A 24,535-nucleotide genomic window follows, 5' to 3' on the forward strand; every position below is an offset into this window, starting at 1 on the left:
AAAGGCCACTGCAAAGTTTTACCAAAGATTGTAAAACATTGTTTACACTTGAATTTCTTTGTCATGATTCTGCAAATTGCACCCCAGGCTCAAATAATTCAAATGATTAAATTAAAAAGAGCACAGTTCAGACTGCTGGGCGGGTCGGGCTCTGCTCTGCCGTCCTCCTCAGACACGCCGGTGCTTTCCAACACGTTTTCATACCACGGCTGTCTGCCATCCGATATACCTTCGGCTTGAGCCTTCTCCAAAACACGGGTCCGCTCTCGCCCCGGCATCTTTATCCCCGTGGTGCGCGCTCCTCCTGGGTGGAATGCCCTGAGGTCGTGACTCGGGATTTTTCGGGTGACAGCCGGTTGCTAAAATGATAGTTTTGATGGACAGTTTTCTCCTTGATCCCCCACAGCTGTCCAGGAGGAGGCAGAACTCAGGAGTGCCAATCCTCGTTTTTCGTGTTGATTACCATAAACCTAGCGTTAGTAGAGGGATAGTTGGTTGGTGTTTATGTTTGGACAAGAGATATGTCCTTAGTACTTTTCATGCTAGGCTTGAAAGAACATTTTGTGTCTCAAAAGTGGCTGGAAAAATATGGTTTATGGTCAAATTCAGGAATAGTTTGGTTGCTTGGAAATGAATCACATCATTCAGCCCAGAGGGAGAACATCAATTTTTTTATGATGTACTTATTTCTCAGTGTTTAACAGCTATCTATCTCATTATGAAAGAGATTTTAATCAAGCTGGGGCACTAGTGAACTTCACAATGTACATGAAGGAAAACATAAAACAGAACAGTGCATCATCAACTCGAGTGGAGAGGGGACGACTTTAAACAACTCCCAACTATCATCATAGCTTCATTAGGAAAAAGCTCAATAGTTGTGTTTGGCAGCCCTTTGGGTTTTTTTAACAAACTTCACAGATAACTGGAATGCTTTGAATATGATAAATGACCATTGTCTATTTTTCTGAGCAAGTCCATTCCTTATATGTCCAATATCTATAAAACATGTATTCCCCTGATAGAGCCAAACCCTATGACATCTATCCGAATCGGTACTTGGGCCAGTACTTGACTTGAGCCCGTCTCGGCGCCGCGCCCGCAGGGACGCCGACCTTCGCCGCGGGAGGTTTGGGCGGCGGCGGCGGCGGGGTTTTCCGTCTCTCCTTGCTCCTGTCGGTGATGGTGAAGCCGCGCTCGCCCTTGTCATGCAGGTTGACCCTGGGCAAGAAGTGGGTGGAGACGTGTTGGGATTTGACCCGCGGGCTGGAGCCCATTTTAGCTTTCCCCCTCTTGTTGAGGGCCACGAACCACTCGCGGCCAGTCCTGTGGTTCATGTGGATTACTGAGGCGTACGTGTTGTAGCTGTTCTCCTGAAAACGCTCCCTGAACTTACAGTCGTCCGTGAACCATTCCTAGAGCAGAGGGAGAGAAAGGCGTTAACTAGAGAAGTGAGGATTTTCAAGTGCAGGATAACAGTGGGAAGAGTTTCATTCCAAAAGGAGAAATCTGCCATTTAAGTAAAGTGACACGCACTTTATGAAATGACTGTTAGCACAATATTCAAATACACCAAATACACTGGTAGATGACTTAAGCCCATGGTTGACAAAATGACAACACTTTGACAGACTAGATCCTCTATATTTTAGAGACATTGAATGACTGAAATTGCACTTCAGGTAGATAGATAGAGTCTGGAAAAGATCGCCATTGTAGAAGTCCCAATTTTTACTGAATGCTTGCTCTCTTTTCAGCTGTTGCAAAAATGAATGATCTCAGAACAAGATGAAAAACAGGAATTTTGTTTTAAAATATCACAATTTGGTTTGACTGCCTAGCATTGAAGAAAGCTTTAAACTATAAACTAAAAGAACCAGTTTTTTGGAGCGCAGCTGGCAAACTAGCTAACCTAGATAACTTAGTACGGATAGATTGTATTTTTTCAGTTAGTAGCAGAGCGCTAGGCTTCATAATATTAGTTTCCTCCTCTCATACCCCTGTCTTTTTTCATTGGTTTTCAGTTTAATGTTACAGAAAAACTGTCTCTTTGGCGCCGCCCACTGAGGTTTAACTCAACCAATCAGATTATTTCTGCCTCCAGAGCAGAGAAATGTTTGTAGAACTAAAACTCTGAATCTGCTAAATTTGCTAGACTATTCCACCTTTCTAAACGACCAGTTCCAAGTACCTGACACTGGACCTGCCCAGTAAAGCAGATGTAAACAAGGCTCAGCTGGCTAACATGTGGGAATCCTGTTTGCATACTACCATGTAACCCAAGCCTGTGTTTCTCTTGTCGGCTGCTGCTTAGATAATTGCCTTTATGTCTGAGAGAGAAAAAGAAATGGGCCCCTATCCCTTTACAGGAAAACTTTCATCCAGCAAGCATCTGGAAGCTGACCCAGTCTCCTTTATACTCCCCACTGATGACATTTATTTCCATATAAATCCTGATCTGAAGGACTGGCCCACAATATACTCTACACATACATGTGTTCACTGGGACACAGGTGTACACACACACACACACACACACACACGCTACCATGAGAAGCTCTGATTGGACTTGGCTTCCTTATTGACGACAGACCAGATCATTTACAGCCTGAGAAATATGAGCGAGAAACACAGAGCTGTGACTGAAGCTGCAATATGCATTTTTTTCACTAACAATAAATAAGTAGGATATATTATACATTATCAGTCTATGAAGCCATAGCAACAAAAATAATAGCAGAGAGCAGTGAGAAAAGGAAGTACAGTGAAGCTAAACATGTAGCAGACAAGACCCGGTCAAAAACACGGTGAACAACTTTGCTTTTTTTTAATTGCAGATTGTCTGCGTTCAACATCTTCTACTTCAGTGTCTGTGGTTTACAGATGCCGGTCACCTCAAACTCAGACTAGATGTCATTTTAAAGTAGACGTGAGTGAACTTGACCAGCTGAGAGGGAGGAGGGCGGGACGAACAACACACTTCGCTGCCTCAAAGTGAAAAGTTGCATATTGCAGCGCAGCGTGGGTGCAGGCTGCCCTTTCCTCTTGGGCAACTTTCATGTTCCAGATCACCAGACATCACCTCTACCACTGTGGTTCTCAAACATTTCAGCTTGCAACCTCTAAAAACAAAACAAAGCCTATACTCGCAACCTCCTGTAGGTGTAAACATGAGGAATGGTCAACTTTGATACCACATGAAGATTTATTTCCCAATTTTCAGGCTATTGTACTGATTAATCATTGGGAGAAGTCTAGAAAACAGAAGAAAACGGCACTTCAACATCGCAAAACATCACAAAAAATTAAATGTATGCTAGGAATATATACTTTTTCACATTTCATAAATCTTATCGCAACCTCCAGGATGAGAACCTTTGCTACCTTGCAGTAGACCGCTCAATACCGCAGATGCACATTTACAGCAGTAACTGATATTAATAATCTCAGTGTTGATACAGCTCTAAAGAATGTGTATATCTAATGAAGATGACTCCAAACTCAGCTAAGATAAGCGTAGATCTGATCTAATATGATATACAGTTCTTGTTGTAGCATAGTACATTAAATCAAAATTGTAATATCTGATAAACAACTACTTGTTGGACCTTTGCTTGCAGCTTCCAATGGCTGAAAAGAACAACACTTGATTTTTTTCGAACAGTTCCTCTTGGGGATGGAGCAAACACGCAGCAGTAGTTCAGCAAGCATGCATTCAAAATGTGGGACTTCTGTAATCACTACATCTGTACCATGTCATGTACTGTTATCTCCCTCGTTTTGCTGAGCAGCCACATTACATTTTCTCACACAGCAGAGGACGGTGAAATTATTGTTGAAATTACTATTATGTAATGACCAAACTTGAGGGGGGAAAAAAACATGCACTCTCTAGTGGAGGAGAGTGAGTAGATCTTTTATCACTATTCTATAATTCATATTTAAACCCCAGAAATATAACAGAATTCAGAATGCATTGAACGCTCTCTCATCTCAACCTGTAATTGCCTGCTGCACGCCCCATCGCAGGGCATCATATCATCATCTGATTGCGATCTGATTGGGTTAGCGCCCGCAAAAACTAACAAACCAAAAGTCTCCGAGCCAAGATAGGAGACACAGAACAACCAGCGCAGACCGCTCCGATGAGGGAGGGGGAGGTTACAAAATAATTGAGGAGACTTAACTTTCATCTTAGGGGGGCAGGTTTCAAAGTCATCTAAATGACTTTCCTTATCAAAGAGATGCACTGACTGACAGCAGCAGATTCTCCCTTTGTACTGGCCAAAAACTCATTAGGGCCGGTGAAATAACTCCATCCAAGCCGGGCCGCTGAAAGAAGACACAGAGGCTGTTGTTTCTCTGATCATCTTGTTTGTTACAACAGTGATGGACTGATAGGAAGGATTACTGCGCTTCACAGAGCTGTGTTCACATCGCATCTGTTCATCACATCAACTTGGGAAGAGTATTGTAGAACTTTTTTGGAGGGGAAACACCTTGACATTGAATAGATGTTGATGCACCAACAGTGCTAAACCGTGTAAATAAAGCTCCAAAATGACAGTTGAGACGACGTCTGTAGTCCGGAGCTGCTACCTGCATCGTTTTGGAAAATTGGGATGTAAATATCTTTCTCATATCAGTTCGAAACAGTTTCCAAAGCTTGTGATGCATCATCTCAATTATCCAATCATGATAATTGAGTTCTTTGTGTGCTCATTAGTACTCTGACTCTGACGAAGACCAGTCCTTGGTCGATACGCGTTAGTCGCTGTTTTTATTATGTAGCCGCTATAATAAAGGCTTTTTACATTTTTGTATACCTGCAAATGGAGTGCCGTGGTTTTTCTTTGCTGATTTCATGCCTTTACTTCCTCATACGTACCTTAAATCAATGGTTCTCAACGTGGGGTCCGGGGACCACCAGGGGTCCTTGAGGGGATTCCAGAGGGTCCCCAGGAAAATGATGAATTGTTAAACTTCTCCATTATTTAATTTACAAGAAGTTAACACAATTAGAGAATGTAGAAGAATGACTGTTTTGATCATAGTTTCTCTGTTATCTCTCTACTTACAATACAGATAGTCATGGAAAACAAAATCATATCTAACAATACAAATATTCTCAGATTTGGGTCAAATGGGGGTCTGTGGGCCTAATGTGGACTACATTAGAGATATGAAAAAGGTTGAGAATCACTGCCTTAAATGACTGGCAAGGAATATCCCTAGTATATTTTTAATCTGATTTTTTTTCCGTGCCATATACTGCATGAGTGTCCGTCAAATGCTTGCTGGGAGTTTACACATAAAAGCAAGAGGTGATGAGGGCTTGTGCTTGCTTTGAATCTGCATGAGTTTATCATCTGTTTTACTCACAATTTTTTACTTTGAAACTAACTGAATGGACACTGTTCTTCGTCCAAGCTTTGATTCTGCTTTGATGCTTAAAAATGTGCACATGCTGTAGTGTTCCCTTCTGTCTCCTTAGCTCTTAGTTTTATTTCTTATCCCAGCACTTCTCTCTTAAATGATCATTCTAGGGTCAGAGGAATATTGGTTCTGATCTTTGTCCTCTTAACTACTGGATGCTTCCAATAATGGTGATCTAGGGATTGAAGCTTATTCTACTGTTTCCGACTGTGTCCTACAGCTAAATGCCTAAAAATGTATAAACAGTATTGGCATGCTGTGTTTATAATGCACCATGCAGCCCCATAACTCAATGTCATAATCTGAGATCCAGATATTCTTTGAATGTTCCCTGTTTTGTGCCTAAAAATACCTTGGGTGGGAACTCTAACATGTACCCAGGGATGCCTGCTTGTTCGCCGCAATATGATTTCCTTGTATAACCTCTGCCTTTCTGAAACAACACAAACTGTTCTGCTTTGCTGAAGAGTGCAGCATAGCAGAAAATGATGCCATTACAGCATTTGGTAAACATGCCAGTCACCGGAGAGCGTGCTCCGGCGGCAGCAGAGGAGAACAAACACTTAAGTTATTCTAAATGGCCAGCTATGCCTTTTGGCTGTTGTTTTTAAAGATGATTAGAAAATTGTACGGGACTCGCAAGTGACTGCTATGGGTGGCTTGCAATGATTTAACTGAACACTCAATTTGACCAACATACCAGCTCTGTTACCAGCCAGGGAATTACACTTTTGCACTTTTGAATGCAGTAGAGCACGTACACTACAGTCAAAAGTTTGGACACACCACATTTCTCTGTATTTTTACTATTTTCCACATTTTAGAATAACAGTAAAGACATCAAAACTATGAAATAACACAAATGGAATTATGCAGCGACCAAAAAAAGTGTTAAACAAATCAAAACTATCTTATATTTTAGATTCTTTAAAGTAGCCGCCCTTTGCCTTGATGGAAAGGCAAAAGGCTTTGGAAAGAAATTCATACATAGGATCAATTTCACTATTTATATTTGTCTAAGAAACACATTTCAAGCATTTAAGCAGAAGACTTTAGATTTAAGAGGCTTTAAGAGAATGAAAAACACAGAACATTCAATCAGGTGGGTCCAAACTTTTGACTGGTAGTGTATGAATGTGCTCACACACGCACACACACACACACACACACACACACACACGCACATACCAGGAAGAAGCTTTGGTCCCCGCTGTGTTTCATAGGTTTAATGGCTGCAGCCAGATTCCAGAGATCTTATTGTTAAAATCATAATGCTTGCACAGCTGTTTAACCTGGCTCTTGCCCTGCTGGATTGGTCACACTCTTTTAAAAGGACCTTTCCCATGATCCTCAGGGTTAGCTGTGTCAAGAGCAGAGGTGGAAAGTTACTAATGACTAACTACTCTAGTTACTGTACCTGCATAACGCTTCCAAAGTCTGCATTTTTCCTCATGCCTCTACTTCTGAGACAAATGTATTTAGTCATTACAATGCAATGTCCAAAGAGGCAACAGTTACTCTGCTGCAGTTTTTCTCCGTCCCCAAGAGGAATTGTTTGGAAAATTCAGGTTTTGCTCTATTTTCAGCTGTCAGAAAGTTCAGTACAAGGATTGGACTTGTAATTGAGAGACGCTGAATAAGATTCAAGAAAGAATTGTCTCCAGTACTAATGCAGCACAGATGAAAGGGAAATACGATATCTACAATGGCTGCAACAGCTGAGAGATGACAGGACAGAACAAATATAATTAATTGATACAATTCCCAATGCCTTATCCACATTTTCTGTTGCTATCATTACATTCTCACTTTGGCTCTGTATTTCTCTCTGTCACTCTCTTTGCCTGCCTCTCCCTCCCTCCCTCTCTCTCTCTCTCTCTCTCTCTCTCTCACTCTCTCCCTCCATCTCTCACTCAGTGTTTGTTCAACAAATGCAGGTGACCCTTTCACCTTTGAAAAGATTATGTTTGTGATGGCTTGCTGGGTAGGGTCACACAGTGTAATGTGCATCTGTCTCCCTGCCCATTATTCGGGCAATAAATTGCCACTGTGAAAACATCTAAATATTAAATATGACAGACGATGCAGTGAGATAAGGTTCAGTGTGTCACCTGACACCCGGCGTGAGGCCCTGCCTGTCTGGGAGCGTTGTGGCCCCCGGGGTTTACATCCACCCCAAATCAACAAGGCAGTTAAAACTGGCAGCTGGCAGATTGGAGTTTTAGTTCTACAAACATTTCTCAAAGGCAGAAATAATCTCATCGGTTGAGTTAAAGTGGGCGGGGCCAAGGAACCACCGTTTTCCAGAGTGCAAGTTAGCTAAGAAGGAACTCTGGTCAAAATATCAATAAAAATATAGCAATTTCCATTAGCAAGCAAGTCATGACCATGGCATTCATGATGTTGAAGGTCAGCAGCTAGCTAACTAGCTTACCTAGATCGCTATAGGCTAGTATGGCTAGTTTTAACTTGAAGGTCAGCTAGCTAACTAGCTAACCTAGATAACTTAGTATGGATAGATTGCAGTTTTTCAGTTCCTCCTCTCTTACCTCTTGTCTTTTTCACTGGGCTTCACTCTAACGTTACTAAGCCATAAAAACTGTGGTTCTTTGGCTCCGCCCACTGAACTCAAGCAATCAGGTTACTTCTGCCTCTAGAGCAGCTCTGCCACCAACAAATGTTTGTATCACTGCAATCCAATGTGCGCTGCAGACGGGCAAAACCGAACCTAATTCAACACAGAAGAGCATGGCTTAGTGAACAGAGAGGCTGCCCTTCAACTGTTAGAGAGCACCCCCCCTGCTGAAGTGTCCTAGAGCAAGACAGTGACTCCCCGCCGGCTCCGGGCTGCTGATCTGCAACCCTGCGCTCTGATCATGACGATCCATAAAGAATCACGCTGACAGACGCACTGCAGCTGGTCTAATTGCCGTCCTTGCCCGCTGCAGCTCCGGGGCCCGTTCACATTTACCCCGGCCCTCCCTCGGCCTCGACCCGGGCCGTCCCTCCGTGCTGGAATCAAAGCCTGCGAATAGTTCTGCTCTAAGGGCGCCAACTTCAGTCTGATCGTGTTGATTGGGGGAGTCACGCAGACACAACAAATAATTCAGACACAGACAACCGAGATGAACGACCTTTGGGTTGATGCAGAGGGATTGGGCGTAGAAAGCTGGACTTTCATTTCTGACATTTAGACAGTTTGGAATGGGAGATGGGGGCAAATGAGAGTGAATTGCGGACAATTTGGACCACAAGAATGAACCCCTTGCAGCAGGCCACCGCCGAGACAGACTGAGACAGACTGAGACAGACCGTGGCAATGCATTACAAACCTCTAGCAGAACAAAATCACAGGTCTTTAGTTCGAGGCAACACACCGCATTGTGCTGTTTTGTCTGGCATCGTCCACGCCTGCAACAGTTTGGTTTTCATTCTGCTCTCATTCAGAATGTGCTGTGACCCCAAGAAAGTTTTTTAATTTCTGAATACGCTGCTGGTATCTGCTGGTGAACAGTGAACAGTACGCATTAGTAGATTTTCAGCAAGCCGTGGCAGAGAATGCAGTTTCACGGGGGACGCAGCAGTGGCGATGCACACAGTTAATAACGCCACATCCCTCCCCGCTGCCACGGGTTCATAAAACAATAATGGGAGTTGAGGGGGCAGAAATCGCCGGCGCGCAGCATGCGAACCCGCAGCTTTCTGGATAGAAAGACTCTGCAGCTCTCAGTGTTGCTGCTTGCTTGGCTGATTGTTTACCCAACATATTGATTTTCACTTTGTGGCTCGCTCCTCTGTATATTATCAGCCATCCCAGACAGGGCCTAATCTGCTCTTCCCATTAACACATGCTAATAGGGAGCCGCTTCTATCTCTACGCCTGCCAAGGCTCCCGCAGATGACTTGTCAGTGGGGCTGGCTGGCTGCAGCAAGGCCAAGCTGCTGTGGGCAGATTTGGGCTTATTCTGTGTTTGGGGGGATTTGAAAGTCTTCGAATTTGTGACTTCTAAAGATTACAACAGTATGCCATGACATGCTGATGTCAGATTTAGGGATTTTGCTATGCAGTGCAGATGCAAAGCTGTCAAAACTAATGAAAATATCAAATATATTTGCGCTTAAAGCTGCAGTGGCAAGATTTTTATGTAGAAATACACGGTCTTACACCTGTCTAAATCACAAAGTGGAGCTGCAGCAGAGAGAAGTGTCCTGTCCCCACTAATTGAGACACTGTAGATTTGCCCTATTCGCCCAAATTAAATTCTGATGTCGGGTATGGACACTGGCGGGAAATCTTCTCAGCGCACAGGAAGTGATGGATTGAAACTTTAAAAGGAAATACACAACTTTCTCCTCAACTGCAGTTTGTGAGCACAAGGTCCAGAGGAAGCTGGACTCAGCAACAACGACTGAACGTCGGGTAGTGAAGTCCCTCAAACTTTCAAACATTTAAACAGTTACTGTATATCCCGCTGACACTCGAGGCCACCGATGTGCAAAGTTACCTCATGCAGCTTTAAGAAAATATATCACAGAAAGTCAATAAAAAATATCATCACTGAATAAGTTGTGAAAAATTGTTGTCAACCCACTATATTACTGTCAAAGTTTGTCACACACTCTTAAAAGGATGTGTCTCAAACAAACCTGCGTGTCTAGTTTGGGGATGACACACATTTATGTTACATTTCAACACAATGTATGTTAATAACAGCATGTGTCGTGACATTTTATACTGTTATTAACATATATTGTGTTGAAAAGTATCACAAATACGCGTTGTCCCCAAACACATGTAAGTCTGACTGTAAAAAACCAACACTGTGCCGGTGTTTCAGTCCAGACCCATCAGAGTTCATTTAGCATTTTTGATAGTTTGGACCAGCTGCAAGCAGCAAACAGACATTGGACAAACAGCTGTCCAATCAACACTTAAATAATTGTCACTGAAAAGTAAACCCTCCGTAACACGGCACAATCTGCTGTGTGGATGTGTTGAAAGTGACACATCAATTTTAAGAGTGCAGGGCGATGAACAAAAGCAGTTTGTAATGCTGCCTGGAAGCATGTGGGATACTTACAGTGGCGTGGAGCCGTCCTCTTTTATTCATGGCCAGGAATCTGTTGCTGTAGACCCCTTTGATGCCGATGACCCCCTGAGACACCGCAAAGAGCTCCAGGACACCTGGGAGCACAAACAACACGCCGGGGTGAGAGAGGGGTGACGCTTTTATTTTTATCCCCCTTGTCGTTTTCTGCATCTTGTCACTCTTCTACCTTCTTCCACCATGTTGTGTTCTGCTGTTGTTCCAATTCAGTTGTCCAGTTCAGCTGTTCCTGTTGCCTGTCATCTCCATTTTCTTTTGTGTTTCTTTTGTTTGTTAATTTGTTTCTTTCTTTTTCAGGTGAGATGTTTTTATGAGCCTCTTGGGTCTTTTCCAATGTCACTACACAAATTAAAGAGCTGTTAAGTAATAGGACTTTGACTTTTATCGATGACCAGTAGGAATTTCAACAACATATACAGGTTTCTGGCACAGCTTACGGTGGCCTGGAACTGACATAAATTATAAAGTCACATTTTCACAATAGAGAGGAGTAAGCTAGCTAATTAGAGCAGTGAAGAGGTAATATATCACCATGTTAAATGCAAAAACTCCAATGGGAGGGGGATGAACAACCCTATCATCCCCCTGCAGATAAATTATGGCTATTTTGTGCTATGGGACAGTAAAACCTTTAACTATTTGTTTCTCCTCTTACTTTTTATCACTCTGTTTTTATCACTTTGCCATTGTTTTATCACTGTGAGAATAAATTAAAGTTAGGTAAACCAGACTATACTCATGGGCGGTCCATTTAAAAACAGCAGCAGTGATGAGAGAAACCGCTTCCACCTCTGCTGCTCTGAAGTGTTCGGGCCGGTCCCACATGCAGTTTGTGTGGCTAATGTCTTTTGGCTGCAGACACAAAGGACGCTGGCATCGCCTCCTCTCTGAACAAAGACTTTTAAGTGCCTTGCAGTCGTTGAGCTTGTCTGTGTGCGCTGATTTGGCAGAAGTTGAGTTGGCGCTGCTTGGGGGACGATGACGAAACAAGGTCAAGTACAACAGCGGTAGCGAGATTGCGATCTGAGGGTCAGCAGGTGGAAGCACAGACCGGCTGGGAAAATCTGCGTGAATAAGAAACGCATTCCCCTCCCTCAGCGACTACACTGAAAAAAAAATATCCCTCTTAACAAGTCATTTAGTCTCATATTCATTCTTAAAAACTTCTTAAAACAAGTGAAAAAATCTACCAGCGGGTTTCCAGTGTAGTTTCACTTGTTTCAGGAATTTTCTGGGAACAAGTATAAATATGTTGAAACAAGGCAGAATGAGGCAGATCACCCCTCTAGTATCATGAAAATGACACTTGATTTCAGAAATAATTCTTGAAACAAGTTGATTAGCATTGGAAATGAGTGAAATTATCTCACCCCACTGGCTCATTTTGTCACTTACTTTAAGAAAATTGCATTTGGAAGTCTGGAGATGAAGAATCTTAGATCAAGAATACGAGATGAAATGACTTGTTATGGTGGACATTTTTTGCAGTGTACTGTCGATGTGCCCTTGAGCAACACTTGACCCCCAGATGCTTCAGCTGGGCTACCAGTGTGGTAGGAAACTGGTTGCACTGGGCAGTAGGGTTCGATCTATGTGTTTTTAGTTTTTTAATCGCCAATGAGTAGCCGATTTTTTGTGCCAATGTCCAATATCTCTAAATTTGATGACTTTTCCATGCCAAAACATTCATTGTTACCCCAGAATTCTGTTCTTGTCAAGGTGGAAAAGCCTCTGAAACAGCATGTAGACCACTGGTTCTCAACGTGGGGTCCGGGGACCACCAGGGGTCCTTGAGGCGGTTCCAGGGCTTCCCAGGCAGATTGATGAATTGTTAAACTTCACCATTATTTCATTTACAAGAAGTTACAACAAGAATGTTTCGATCATAGTTTCTCTGTTATCTCTCTACCTGCAATACAGATAGTCATGGAATTCTGGACAAAATCATATCTAGCAATAAAAATATTCTCAGATTTGGGTTTGAAAGACAAAATATCATCAAATGGGGGTCCATGGTCCTAATGTGGACTAAATTAGGGTCCTTGATATAAAAAAGGTTGAGAATCACTGATTTAGACCATCATGGGACACTAAAACTCTCCACTGAAACCCAGACTAATGAAATTACTTTAGTGTTAGCAGTTAGAAGTTATGGCGAAGCACCACACCTATTCAATGCCAGGGAAACTCTGGGAAACATTAGGAATTTAAATGAAGAATTAACACTATTGAACAATTAAATGAGTACACATTTAACTGCAGGTATCACACATATATCGGCAAACTGATATATATCGATCTAACTCTCAGTCAACTTTCCCTGGATGAATGAAAGTTACAAAATAAAATAACACACATACAATTTCCCTGATTAATATTCTCCCTACAGTAGATGTAAGAGCTACTGTAAAAGATATTCTTTACAACAGCGCTTTAGTAGGCGATATGAAATCTAATGCAGTGTGATGATAAAAGCATCTTCATGTTACAGATCTAAGACACCCGGTCTGCTGGTGTCTCCGGCTCTGCCATCCAGCAGCCACAGACACATGGCCGTCACACTGAACCCATGTAACTTGACAACTCTTCTGAAGGAGACCATGAAATGGAGGCACAAGTGCAGTAGTGCACTTTCACGGTGAGCGTCGGCTGTTTCATCAACAGACGAGCGATGAGAGATCCGATGAGGCAGTAAAAACTGAAATTCTGATTTATGACTTGTGTCTTTTGGCCTAAAAGTTCCACATGCAGGACTGGCAGAGAACTTTTGCATCTGAAATGTAAGAAATGCTGCAGCCTATAAAGTTTCTCATACAAGTTTCTGGTCAAAAGTCATGTTAAAAGTTTCTCCTGGTGAATATTGGTACATAATCAATAACCCTGCTGATGGCAGCCATCTTCACTGTAACAACATTCATCTTAGCAAGTAATTTTGTCTAGTTTTGAGTCTTCAAATCTTAATTTTCTTAAATCATGTGGAAAAGTGGAGGTGAACAAATTTTACTTGTTTCCAATTCAAATCAACTTATTTCAAGAATTTTGTTAAAATCAAGTGACATCTTGATATTAGTCATATCTCAATATACAGTTTCAAGTTCTCAAAACAGGTGAATCTGTATTGAAAACAAGGAAAATGATTTTGCCCCAATGTCATTTTTTTTTTTTTTCACTTGCTTGATCAAAAGTCATGTATTCTAATTTTCCCCATTTATATTTGTGGATCCAGGTAAAACAAAAAGTAGGCTGCAGTAGAAAACTGGTACTGGTATGTAACAACCCTGCTGATGTCCACCATCTATACTGCAAATATTTTTAGTCCACTATTCAATCTTAAAATTTTATTTTCCTTAAATCAAGTGAAAAAGTCTTCCAGTAGGTTGAAATAAATTCACTTGCTTCCAATGCAAATCAACTAATTTCAAGAATTTTCCTGAATCAAGTGACATCTTGATGTTAGTGATCCACCTTATTTCAAGATTCTGTCACTTTTTTTCAAGAAAAATCTCAAAACAGACGAATCTGCATTGGAAACAAGTGAACTCATCTCACCTCACTGGTGTTCTGTCACTGGCTTTAAAGTAAAACTAGATCTGAAGACTCAGTAGACTAAGTGACTTGTTCAGATGGATATTTTTTGCAGTGTTGGACCGCAGCGTTGTTATGATGACAATCATGCTGATTGGCAATCCAAAACATCCTAGTCCCTCACTGCTGCACCTGTTACTTCCACAAATAGTCTACCTGCCAACATCCCGAAGAGATACAAACAAGGCATGTCAACCAGATGGCCGCTACTCAGCTATTTCACAGGGTCAGGCAGCCTAAGTTTAGGTGCACTGTCCTGAGCGCTGCTGTGCTGGCTTAGTCACCTATACTCTACTCATGTAAGCATGTAAATCATCAGAGTTACAACCTACAGGGATGACATTAAAGATTAGGCACAACTGCATACAGAGGTGTTTCAATTTGGGTAAATGCAGTGCGCATTCTCCGTGGGAACGCGCTGGATCCATCTGTGCGTCAAACATTTATAATTCAGTAGTTACACTGCGCTGTGCGCGGTGAAATATCCATGTGAACAACTTACTCAGCTGGTTGGGCTCATGGCTGCCGTTGACTCTGCCGTCGGGATGAATCTGGAGATGGAAGCCGATGCCAACCCTACAGTAGAGCCTGCAAGTCCTGCGTCCCGAACTGATCCCCTCCTCCAGAAGTTGGCCCTCCAAAGAGACGAACTCTGCTCCGGCGACGGCGCAAATCAAGTGAGCGAAGGTCAAAAGGTAGAAAGGAACATTCATTCTTCCAAAAAGGGGACACTCGGTGACTTCGCTAGGCCACCTCTAGCATGTTGGTGTCGCTCCTGAGGTCCGGGCACCACAAGCCGTGCGCACACGCATGGAGTCCCAGCGCTCCTGGGCATTACCCCGGCTGCAGTAGCTGGAGCTGTTCTGCTGGCACGGGGATATTTATAACGCCAATGATCTCACTCCTTGATGCATGCCTGAGCTCTAAAGGACGCTCTTTCATCCAGATTTTCTCGCCGAAATGCCACTCCTGCTCAGTGCCGATCCACAGCAGCGGGGCGTAAAGAAAACGCGACTGACAGCGCACATTTTCCAAGGAATCATCCGCGCCAGGACGCACTAAGCGCGGCATTTTACGCACAGGGAGACATAGTTTTAATAGATCGGAGACGCTAATAATTCATAAGTGAAAAGGCAGAAATGAGTCTAAACAGTCGCCTCGAAGCCTCTTTCCAAATCCGAGATGTGAAAAGAACAGATCAACCAAGCGCTGCACCGCTCTGCTGCGGGAGGACAGCGAGGTTAAACCAGATGACAGATCCTCAGGTGGCGCAGGAGAGTTTCAACACTGGCACACACCGGGAGCCTCACGCAGCCGTATTTATAGGCTTTAGTCCACCTTATCATCTGATACGTTCACATGGTTTCTGGAGAATAGTCTGTCAAGTAACATAACACTTAACCCTGATTGAGCAATATAGTGGGGGAGAAGAGACACTGTAATTGTGCATCTTATTACTGTGAATTACTGCAGAGCCATATTTGGAGCACAGTAAATTCATATTATATAGTAATTTAAACATATACCCTAGTTTTTCCCTTTTGATTTTATTATCTTTAAGTAGAACATTTATTTTCCCTCACTAATATGTTTACTTCTTACCTCAACCTGTAAACATAATCACTTACAGTCATCTGAATAGCTAATTGGGTTGACAGTGTCACCCAGCAGTCAGACAGACCGTCCTGTAACCAGAAGGTCTCAGGTTCGATCCCAGCAACAGCCATGTCCTGAGCGCTCTGGATGAGTGCCACCTGGATGACTAACATGTAAAATGTAGTTTAAAGCCTTGGTCAGAAGGCAGATAAACCACTTGCTATGATCGATGTGAAGAATCAACTCTGGCTTTGCTGTGATGCCAGACGGGATCATATGGAGAAACCCCCAAAGCACAAAAGAGATAAACACACACACAAAAAAAAACCTAAAATGCTAAATTGGGATTGAATGATATTCTGGCAGAACTTCACCCTCTAACAAGCTGCACGGATTGTGTAGGAAACACTGGGAGGAAATGCCAGGAACATTTGCAGTACTGAGAACAAAGATTTTGTTTTTTACTAATAAATCTTTGTTTGTCCATACTGCAAATGTTGCTGGAATTTCCTCGTTCCCAGTGGAAGGAAAAAGGCAATATATAAGTTTTTCCAGCAGCAGGGTGGCCTAGTGGAGTGAAAAAAAGTCACAGGTTCGATCCCTACAAACGCTGAACCCTTACCTGCTCGCTCACTGCAAGTTGCTCAGGATTTGGCATCAGGTAAGCACGTAAAATGAAAAAGATTTCACTTCATTTAATCAACACTGCCTAATATTCATGTTTTTCCCGATACACACAGAAAAATAAAGGTGTGAACTGGAACCGAAAATGGTTCTTCAGAGTGACGCCATAGAAGAACCACTTCTGGTTCCACAAAGAAGGTTCTTTAAAGAACCATTTCTGCTCTCTTTTGCTTAGACTCCTGCATTGTGTTTTTGTTTATCTGTCCTTGTATCGCCTCATTATTGCACAATATATACTATGGAGGGGTTTGGTTATTTTCCACATTTATGCCATCACCCACCATCTAATAACTAAGAATTAAGAACCTTTTAATATCCCAAACGTTCTTGAGAGGTTCTTTGTGGAACCAGAAATGGTTCTTCTATAGCATTACTCTGTGTGTAGTTTGTCATAACGATACTGACTCTAACTCTGAAATCACACCCAAAACACAAAAACAACCTGGAAAACCTTTCTATACTACAAAGTCCTCACCGATCTACTAGATGTGAAGGGGTTGAGCTTATTAATTCTCTGCCTTCACATGCGTTCAGCGCTGTAATCCTGACCCTCATTGTTTTCCGGGGGCAGCTATGTTTGAATTTGATTACCTCGCACCCGACTGTGGATTACGGCTCGTATAGGGACCTAATTGTCTCTCTCACACACACAGCCGAGGCAAGGCCCGCATTACCTTTTATGTAAACGATAGGCCAGTGTTTAGTCCCACTGTTCTAATGGCCAGTCATTCCTGTGAGGCCATTCCAGTAACAGTGAGGTAATCCTCCTGAGTTGTATAAACACGGATGATCCTGATTGATTCCCCCGCCCGATTGATCCCAGCTTTTAGCAGCTTTTTAGTCTAAGCAAAGAGCAGACACAGGGTTCTGCCGCGGCCCGGCCAGTCTGGGCCGCGAGACGTTGATGAATCTGAGGGTCGAGGGCACGGTTTGGGAACGTCCGATGGGACGCTGTCTCATTCACTGACATATTGTCAATATCGCTCCGGTGTTCAGGGATACCGAACTCAGATTTACACCGGTAGCCACTGGGGGAAGTCCTGCTAGTACTGCCACTTAGTTTCTTAGTACTGACACTTCTTTCTTGAATGTTGTACAGTAGAACCAAATTAGTATATTTTAAAACAAAATTCTAATGTCTCTCAACCAAGGGTGTAGGTTTCAGCTGTGTTAGGTGGGCTGGGGGGCAAAAGCAAGCATGCAGTAAAAAGTTGGACTTCATCTGTAATCACATGATTAAGAAACAACTCATTTACTCATTTACTCATTTAATGTGTAAATATTGTTATTGGCCTTTCAATAAAAATTGGATATATCGGTCAATCAGTGTTGCCCACCGTTGATATGATGGAGGTGAGGATGTGATTTTATGCTTCAGCTGTCAGACTGTAAAACCTCTGATGAAACCTGCCTCAATCTACCTTAAGGAGCTGATAACACACTAAGAATCTCATCAGTCTGGGTTTCAGTGGAGAGTTTTAGTGTCCCATGATGGTCTGAATGCTGTTTCAGAGGCTTTCTGGGGGAAAATGTTCGTACTTTTGAGGAATTTTTGGCATGAAAACAATCAAATTTACAGTATATGACATAAAATATTGGATACTGGCAGCTTCAATCGTAAACTATCAGTATTGGTCTTTAAAAACCCCTATCAGTCAAACTCCATTATTAACCTGCTGATCCCGATCCTCCAGGCAGTTAGGGTTGGGGTGAGAAGATTTTGAGGAATCAGAAAAGGAAGATGCCATGTCTTGAGGCAAAGTAAGTTGTAGGAAACTATCAAGAAACCTCTCATGCTCATTTTTTGATGCTTTCCTGCTGCTTCTGTCTCTTCTTCCTGAATGAACTGGTTTGTTCATGTGTAGCTATGGCTTGTACTGTGTGTAAAGGTGATAGTCCGAAATAATGAACTGGGTCTTTGATTGCCGTACATTATTTTACTTCCCGAGCTCAATGTTGTGAGCTGGACAAGCCAACACGTTCAGTTTGACTGTACATATTCTGCGGCCACTCAATAATTTAAGTTGTTTAGTATGGCTCTTTTATAGCGGCTTGGCCAAGACATCTGCTATGACTGAAAAGGTCAGCCAAGTTCCCTTCATATTCTTCAACCCTATTCATATATGATTCACCATGTTTACACTAGCGGTTAGTAAAAGAATGAAGACGTGCCCTGGTGTGTGTGAAACGGCCATTTTCATCTGTACACACAAACAAATGACTGCCAGCTGATTGTGTTGACTTTAAACCGGTCTGATGAAAACATCACGTCGACCGCGTCACTGAATCCACAAACGAGCGCACATCTTGGGTCGTCGCCGTCAGCACTTCCCATCCTCTGAAGCCCGTCTGGAGCCGAGCCGACGTGCCGTCTGCAGCGACTGCAGCGACTGCAGCGACTGCGGCGACTGCGGCGTCTGCGGCGTCTGAAGCGCGGACGCGTTTTTCCCAGGCGGCTGACGCCTCTCTCTGAGCTACAGCAGATCCCCCTTTCCCGAACCTCCACACCCCACCTGACCCCGCCGTGCCACTGGGAAACACATCCCTCTTGCGAAGTTCAAAGCCCCCTCCAAAACTCACCGGTGAGAAATGAGACGTTTGAGAGGAGTTGGGGGGGAGGGGAGGGGAGGGGAGAGGAGGGGGGGATGAGAATGGCTGCGTTTTCCCTCCAAAGCCCTCGGCTCAGCCAGGCATTTGAACAAAAAGTCAGTCGAAGATGATCAACAAAGCACTCGCACAGTAATTAGCGGGATAGGGACACTGCTGCTTGTTTGTTGTTTCTGCTTGATGCTTGCTGTCTCTTGGCTGAGTCACAAAGCGACACCTGTTCACTTGTTACAGACACACCACCTGTCAGTGTGGAGAGGGGTGGGTGGGGGGGGGGGGGGGTTTGGGGGATGGCTGTCGATAAGCACCCTCGACCGCCGCTGTGACTGGAGGGCTATGAAAGAACACATACCTGCCCCCCCCCCCCCCCCCCCCGCCCGGCACTGAGAATCGCAGTCATTTTATTCGCCAAGTCGCGTCAAGTTTATTTAGTGAGCGATTCTGACAAATCGGATTGCCACAAAGTGCTTTACAGAAAATAAAGGACACAAATTCAGATAAAAAGTTGAATAATTAAGACATACAACAAGTGTATCGCAAATAAAAATGAATGTGGCCAGAGCTTGTATGTGTGCGCTTGTACGTGACTGCGCTCATCTACAAGAAATGTGCAGGAATTTGCCTTGAGATTGGTACATATTGACAACTCACATAGTGATGCAGGCACATGCTGGCACACATGCCACAGAGGCAACAGGACTTACATATTTAGTGCAGGAGACCGAGAATAGAAAGTAGATTATACATGTGCATACAAAAAAGCATTCTATCGCAATGTGCATTCATGCAGCGTGGCATGCAGCTGGAACAGAATAACAGAATAACACACCATGAGATGTGAGGCTACTGGGAAGGATGGACATGCATGGAATAAGCTCTGATCCTTGCAGAGCTTGGATAGAGTTTCTGAGGCTAAAGTCGCGTAGTGTATGGAGAGCTTTCAGGTGACAAAATGTGTCCTCTGGCGGCCATATTGGAGGTCTTCAGCTCTTTGTTGACAACAGCTGAGAATATCTGATTGACTGAACAAAATGGAACAGACATGATTAATTTTTGTGCTGGTTTTGACAGGGGACTGAACAATCAATTTAGTTTTTAGATAATGTCAGCTTGTTAGCTAGCTAAACAGCTAACTATCACTGTCTTCTTGTTAACACATCTGATTTGCATAATAGCTAACATTACATAGCTAGCTAGTCGTAGCTGGACGTAGCTGTCGCTAGTCGTAGCTGGACGTTGAAATTAACATCAGTGTCTTTGCTAAATGAGCCTGCTGGCTAGTTAGCTAGCTAACAGTTTGTTCAGGTTAACTGAGCTGACTCTTCTCAAGCTACAACTCAGAGTGTTTTGGAGTAGAGACTAGGGCTAAAGACAAGACAGTTTACTGTGTCACAGTAACCTACATTTGGAAACAAATCCACCTTATCACACTATTCAGTTGTAGCTGCGTCAAAGCAGCCAAAGATAGCAAGAATAATAGCCAAAACAATATCCACATTGCCTTGAAAATACTACTGTGAAATTTGTCGCTCTTAAGATTGAGCTGATGGCCTTTCAGTGTTTTTATATATATGTAGGCCATATATATTGTATACAGAGATCACTGTAGCAAGTCAGGAAGGAGAGGAGGGAAACGTGTCCACAGTGGGAATTGAGCCCAGGACAGTGCAGTTACAGTGGGACGTTCTAGCTGACTGAGCCACCAGGGGAACATGAATTTCATCATTCTTTACTTTCTCTTTGGTACTTTGTGTTACTCAAACTTCCTCCTGTCATGTCCAGAGACAGTGTAGAGGTTAAGAGCCTCGCCTCTGGAGGCACATGTGATCTGGAGGTTGGGGATTGAAACCTACCAAAGACCAGCAGCAAAGTGAGTTATCATACAAGGTGAGTGAATAAAAAATGATGTGACCTTATACCTCTGGTTTCAAATTACATAAATAAATGAAAAAGACCATACCAAACAATATCAAAAATAACACAACACAGAACACAAAAAAGACACCTGATCATCCCGATCAAAATGATAGAAAACAAATCCAACTCAGAATGGCTACAAACCACAATGACAAAAAAACAAATCCAAAACTAAACAAAATGAAAACCACAACTAAAAATGCATAATCCCCAAAATACATCCTGCAGTTACCTGATGTTCCAAAAATTAAAAAGGGTGAAACATTGCATAAAAGAAGATTGGAAGTGGCCACCTGACTCACACTGCAAGCACTTGCACCACAACAAACAGAATACATTTTAACCAATCCTTTTTTTAACCGATTGTAACCGATTTTTTTAACCGATTTTAACCAATTTTAACCGATTCTTCCCAATACTTGGGAAGGATCCATCAAATGACGAGCTTTGCTGCTGCCACCTGAGTTGTAGGATGTTCAACTTTTCCAGCTCGCCGCCTCTCAGTTGTACGAAGCCTCGATACTGTTGTACAAAGATCTAAATAAAAAAATTGGGTGTTCATTTTTGTTTATGGTTTGTAGGAGAACCTCTTGCTTGTCTCTTCCTGTGGTTTAACTCCTAAGATGCCACATAAATATGCGTGCGCCCTCTGTGCTTTCCAGTCCAAACCTAGAACATCAACGTCACTGTGCAGCAGAGTCTGCAGTTTTCTGCTTCTCTAACATCTGACTTACCACCAGCCCCTTCATGCATTTATCCTGCATCCCTCCTGCATTAATACTGCAGATAATTAATTTTTGATTGTTACACAGTCGAACCAAATTATTGTACTGAACACAGAACTCTAGAGTCTCTCAACTGATAGCTACTAGACCAGTGGTTCTCAATGTGGGGTCCGGGGACCACCAGGGGTCCTTGAGGGGGTTCCAGGGGGTCCCCAGCAAATTGATGAATTGTTAAACTTAAGCATTATTTCATTTACAATTAGAGAATGTAGAAGAATGACTGTTTTGGTCATAGTTTCACGGTTGTCTCTCTTCCTACAATACAGATAGTCATGGAATTCTGGACAAAATCATATCTAACAATTAAAATATTCTGAGATTTGGGTCCGAGAGACAAAATCTCATCAAATGGGGGTCCGTGTCTCTAATGTGGACTAAATTAGGGGTCCTTGATATGAAAAAGGTTGAGAATGGCTGTACTAGACCATTCCTTATACCTTCCGATTGCGGAAATGAGAGCAAAACTTGATTTTTTCCCCCAAACAATTCACTTGTGGCTGGAGCCAAAGTGCATCAGAGGTTCATCAAGCATGCAGCAAAAAGTGAGACTTCTGTAATGCCCCCATCTGTAACTGTGAGGCCCGCTGCATGCAGAATGAGTCCTGAAACAGATCTACAGGTCACAGGTTTAGGAAGACTCTTCACGCCTTTGTTCTGTTTTGGTCAAGCCCAAAGACTCGACTCATAGTGCTACATCCATTTCCCTTCTGAAAATCCCTTCTGAAGATATTTACACATCAGACTTAGATCTTTTCCCCCTAAGTGGTCCCTGGGTGGCCGAGGAGCGGAGGACAGCAGATAAATCCAGTCTGTTTTTCCTCACAGGATACAGCAGGACTGAACAACACTGATCTTCCCTAATCCATTACCCACCTCTGCATCTGGCCCACCCCCGGGTGCCTATACGTCTTCATTTGGACCTTTCACTGGGCTCGCTCACACGCTCGCGCTCCTAAGCTTGTTTGCAAATTGCGCACACCACACACACACACACACACACACACACACCCACACAAAAACAAAGGCCTGAGTGGGAGACTACCACTCGTCCTCATGTGCAGCCTTTTCTTTCAGTCTCTTCCAAACAACCTTTTTATCTGTATTTAGTCCTGTCTGGTTCTGACGTAAAGACACAAACTTATTTTCGTTGCCGAGTGCTCATGCTGTTTTTCAGCAACGTCCCGCTTCATGTTCACACAGTTACACACATTCACAACTGGGAGCTTCCCAGTACAACCAGCTTTCTACTGTCAGTCACTGAGCAGCTTCACTGGAGCCGTTTCCTCAATGGCTCCTCGATAGTTTAGTTGTTTAGGGAAGGGAGAGTGTTTCTCATTCACTTTCCCTGCTCAGATTTTTTTCAGCGAGGCCACAATTCAAACTGGCAACCTTCCTTCGAAAGCCAGTGTCTCTAACCATTCGTCTGTTGTTGTTTTTGTCTCCATTGAAGGACAGACCCACCCCAGGATTCTCTAGTGTACACAATTACATATCATCCATTTGTGATGTTCAATGCTTCCCAGGAGTTATTTAGTGATAAAGTGTTTGTATTACATTTTTTGGTGAACCCACTTTCCCCAACCTGCCTCGTCTACTTCTACTTCAGTTTGTGATTTCCTATGTTTCCCAGAATGCCTTTCGACAACCCCCAGAGAAGGGGGTTCTCTGTGCTGTACATGTGTCGGGGAAGAGAGTATAGCGACAACATAGTCAATTTTTCCAGTTGAGTGAAAACTGAGAGTGAAGAGAGACCGATGTCTTGTCTTGTCAATGTCTTGCCTGCTACAGACAACAGATCCACAAAGATACAAACTGTGGCTGCAGTGCATTCTGGTCTCTCTCCTGCTCCTGTGGGTGAAGAAATTGGTCTCTCTCCTCTTCTACGATGGATTTCTCCCTGTATGATTGTTGAACGTCTCTTGGTGCAAAATGGCAGCTCTAGAAAGAAGAAGCCCTCGCTCTTTGATTCTGAGGGACTGACACCAAAACCTGACGTTTACCGCTGATGTTTTAGATCGCTGAAACATTTTCTGACATCAAACTCCACTGTAACTGTGTTTAAAATATCTCGATGTGACGTCACATCGTCTACGTTATGGCCAGTTATCCGTGAGAAGAAGCAAACCAAACAGTAAAATGTGCCCCAAAATGCAAGGCACATTGCCAATAGCTGTTTTTTTTAACGGTGTTGAAGTATTTTAGGGGGATTTTCCTCTAATCCTGCTCCTACTTTTCTCTACCTGCCTCTGCTTTTCTTATAGGCGTGTAACTAAAGCGCTCTTGAAGCGGCACGCACTCTCAGCAGTGGAAAAGATTAGTTCCGTCTAGTTTTACCCTGGATTTCCTCTGCGGTCTACGGAGGGGTGGTGCAGAGGGGGTGGGGGGGGTGTTGTGAGCTTAAAGCGGACGGCTGCCGGTTGTAAATAAGTAAGATGTCCTCTGCTGTTTTAGCTGTCGCGCCGGAAAGACGGGCACGCGGCGGGCCAACTCAGCCTGAACCCTGCCAAAGTTTTGCGCCCCAAGAAGCAACGGGGCGGCCGGCGCTCCTGTCAGTGCTGCATCTGATGAAGCTGGGTTGACTTTCATGACACGGGACAGGGGTGGAGGAGGGGGGAGGAGGGGGGAGGAGGAAGGGGGGCAACATGCCTCTCCGGCCTCCAAGAAAACTGTATGCTGTGCCTGCTATGTAGATGTACTTCAAAAGGCGGGAGGGGGGGGCATGAGTGGAATGTGTAACAAAGTAATACGACTACATCGAGTCGTCCGCCGAGCTCCTGCTGCACGCTGCGCGCTGCATCATGGAGGTCAGGAACCAAT

At 43.4% G+C, this 24,535-nt stretch overlaps 1 protein-coding gene across 1 annotated transcript; it reads right to left on the reverse strand.

Annotated features, from left to right (window-relative positions):
• Nucleotides 1-1,043: 1,043 nt before the first annotated feature.
• On the reverse strand, nt 1,044-14,842 carry fgf5 (fibroblast growth factor 5). Its single transcript, XM_071923853.1, has 3 exons — nt 14,632-14,842; nt 10,518-10,621; nt 1,044-1,415 (listed from the first exon to the last, which is right to left on the reverse strand). Exons 1-3 carry the CDS (start codon nt 14,840-14,842, stop codon nt 1,044-1,046), a joined length of 687 nt encoding a protein of 228 aa, XP_071779954.1.
• Between the last annotated feature and the right edge of the window lie 9,693 nt (nt 14,843-24,535).

Source organism: Centroberyx gerrardi, chromosome 8 (assembly GCF_048128805.1).
Source record: "Centroberyx gerrardi isolate f3 chromosome 8, fCenGer3.hap1.cur.20231027, whole genome shotgun sequence".
NCBI classification, from domain to species: Eukaryota; Metazoa; Chordata; class Actinopteri; order Beryciformes; family Berycidae; genus Centroberyx; species Centroberyx gerrardi.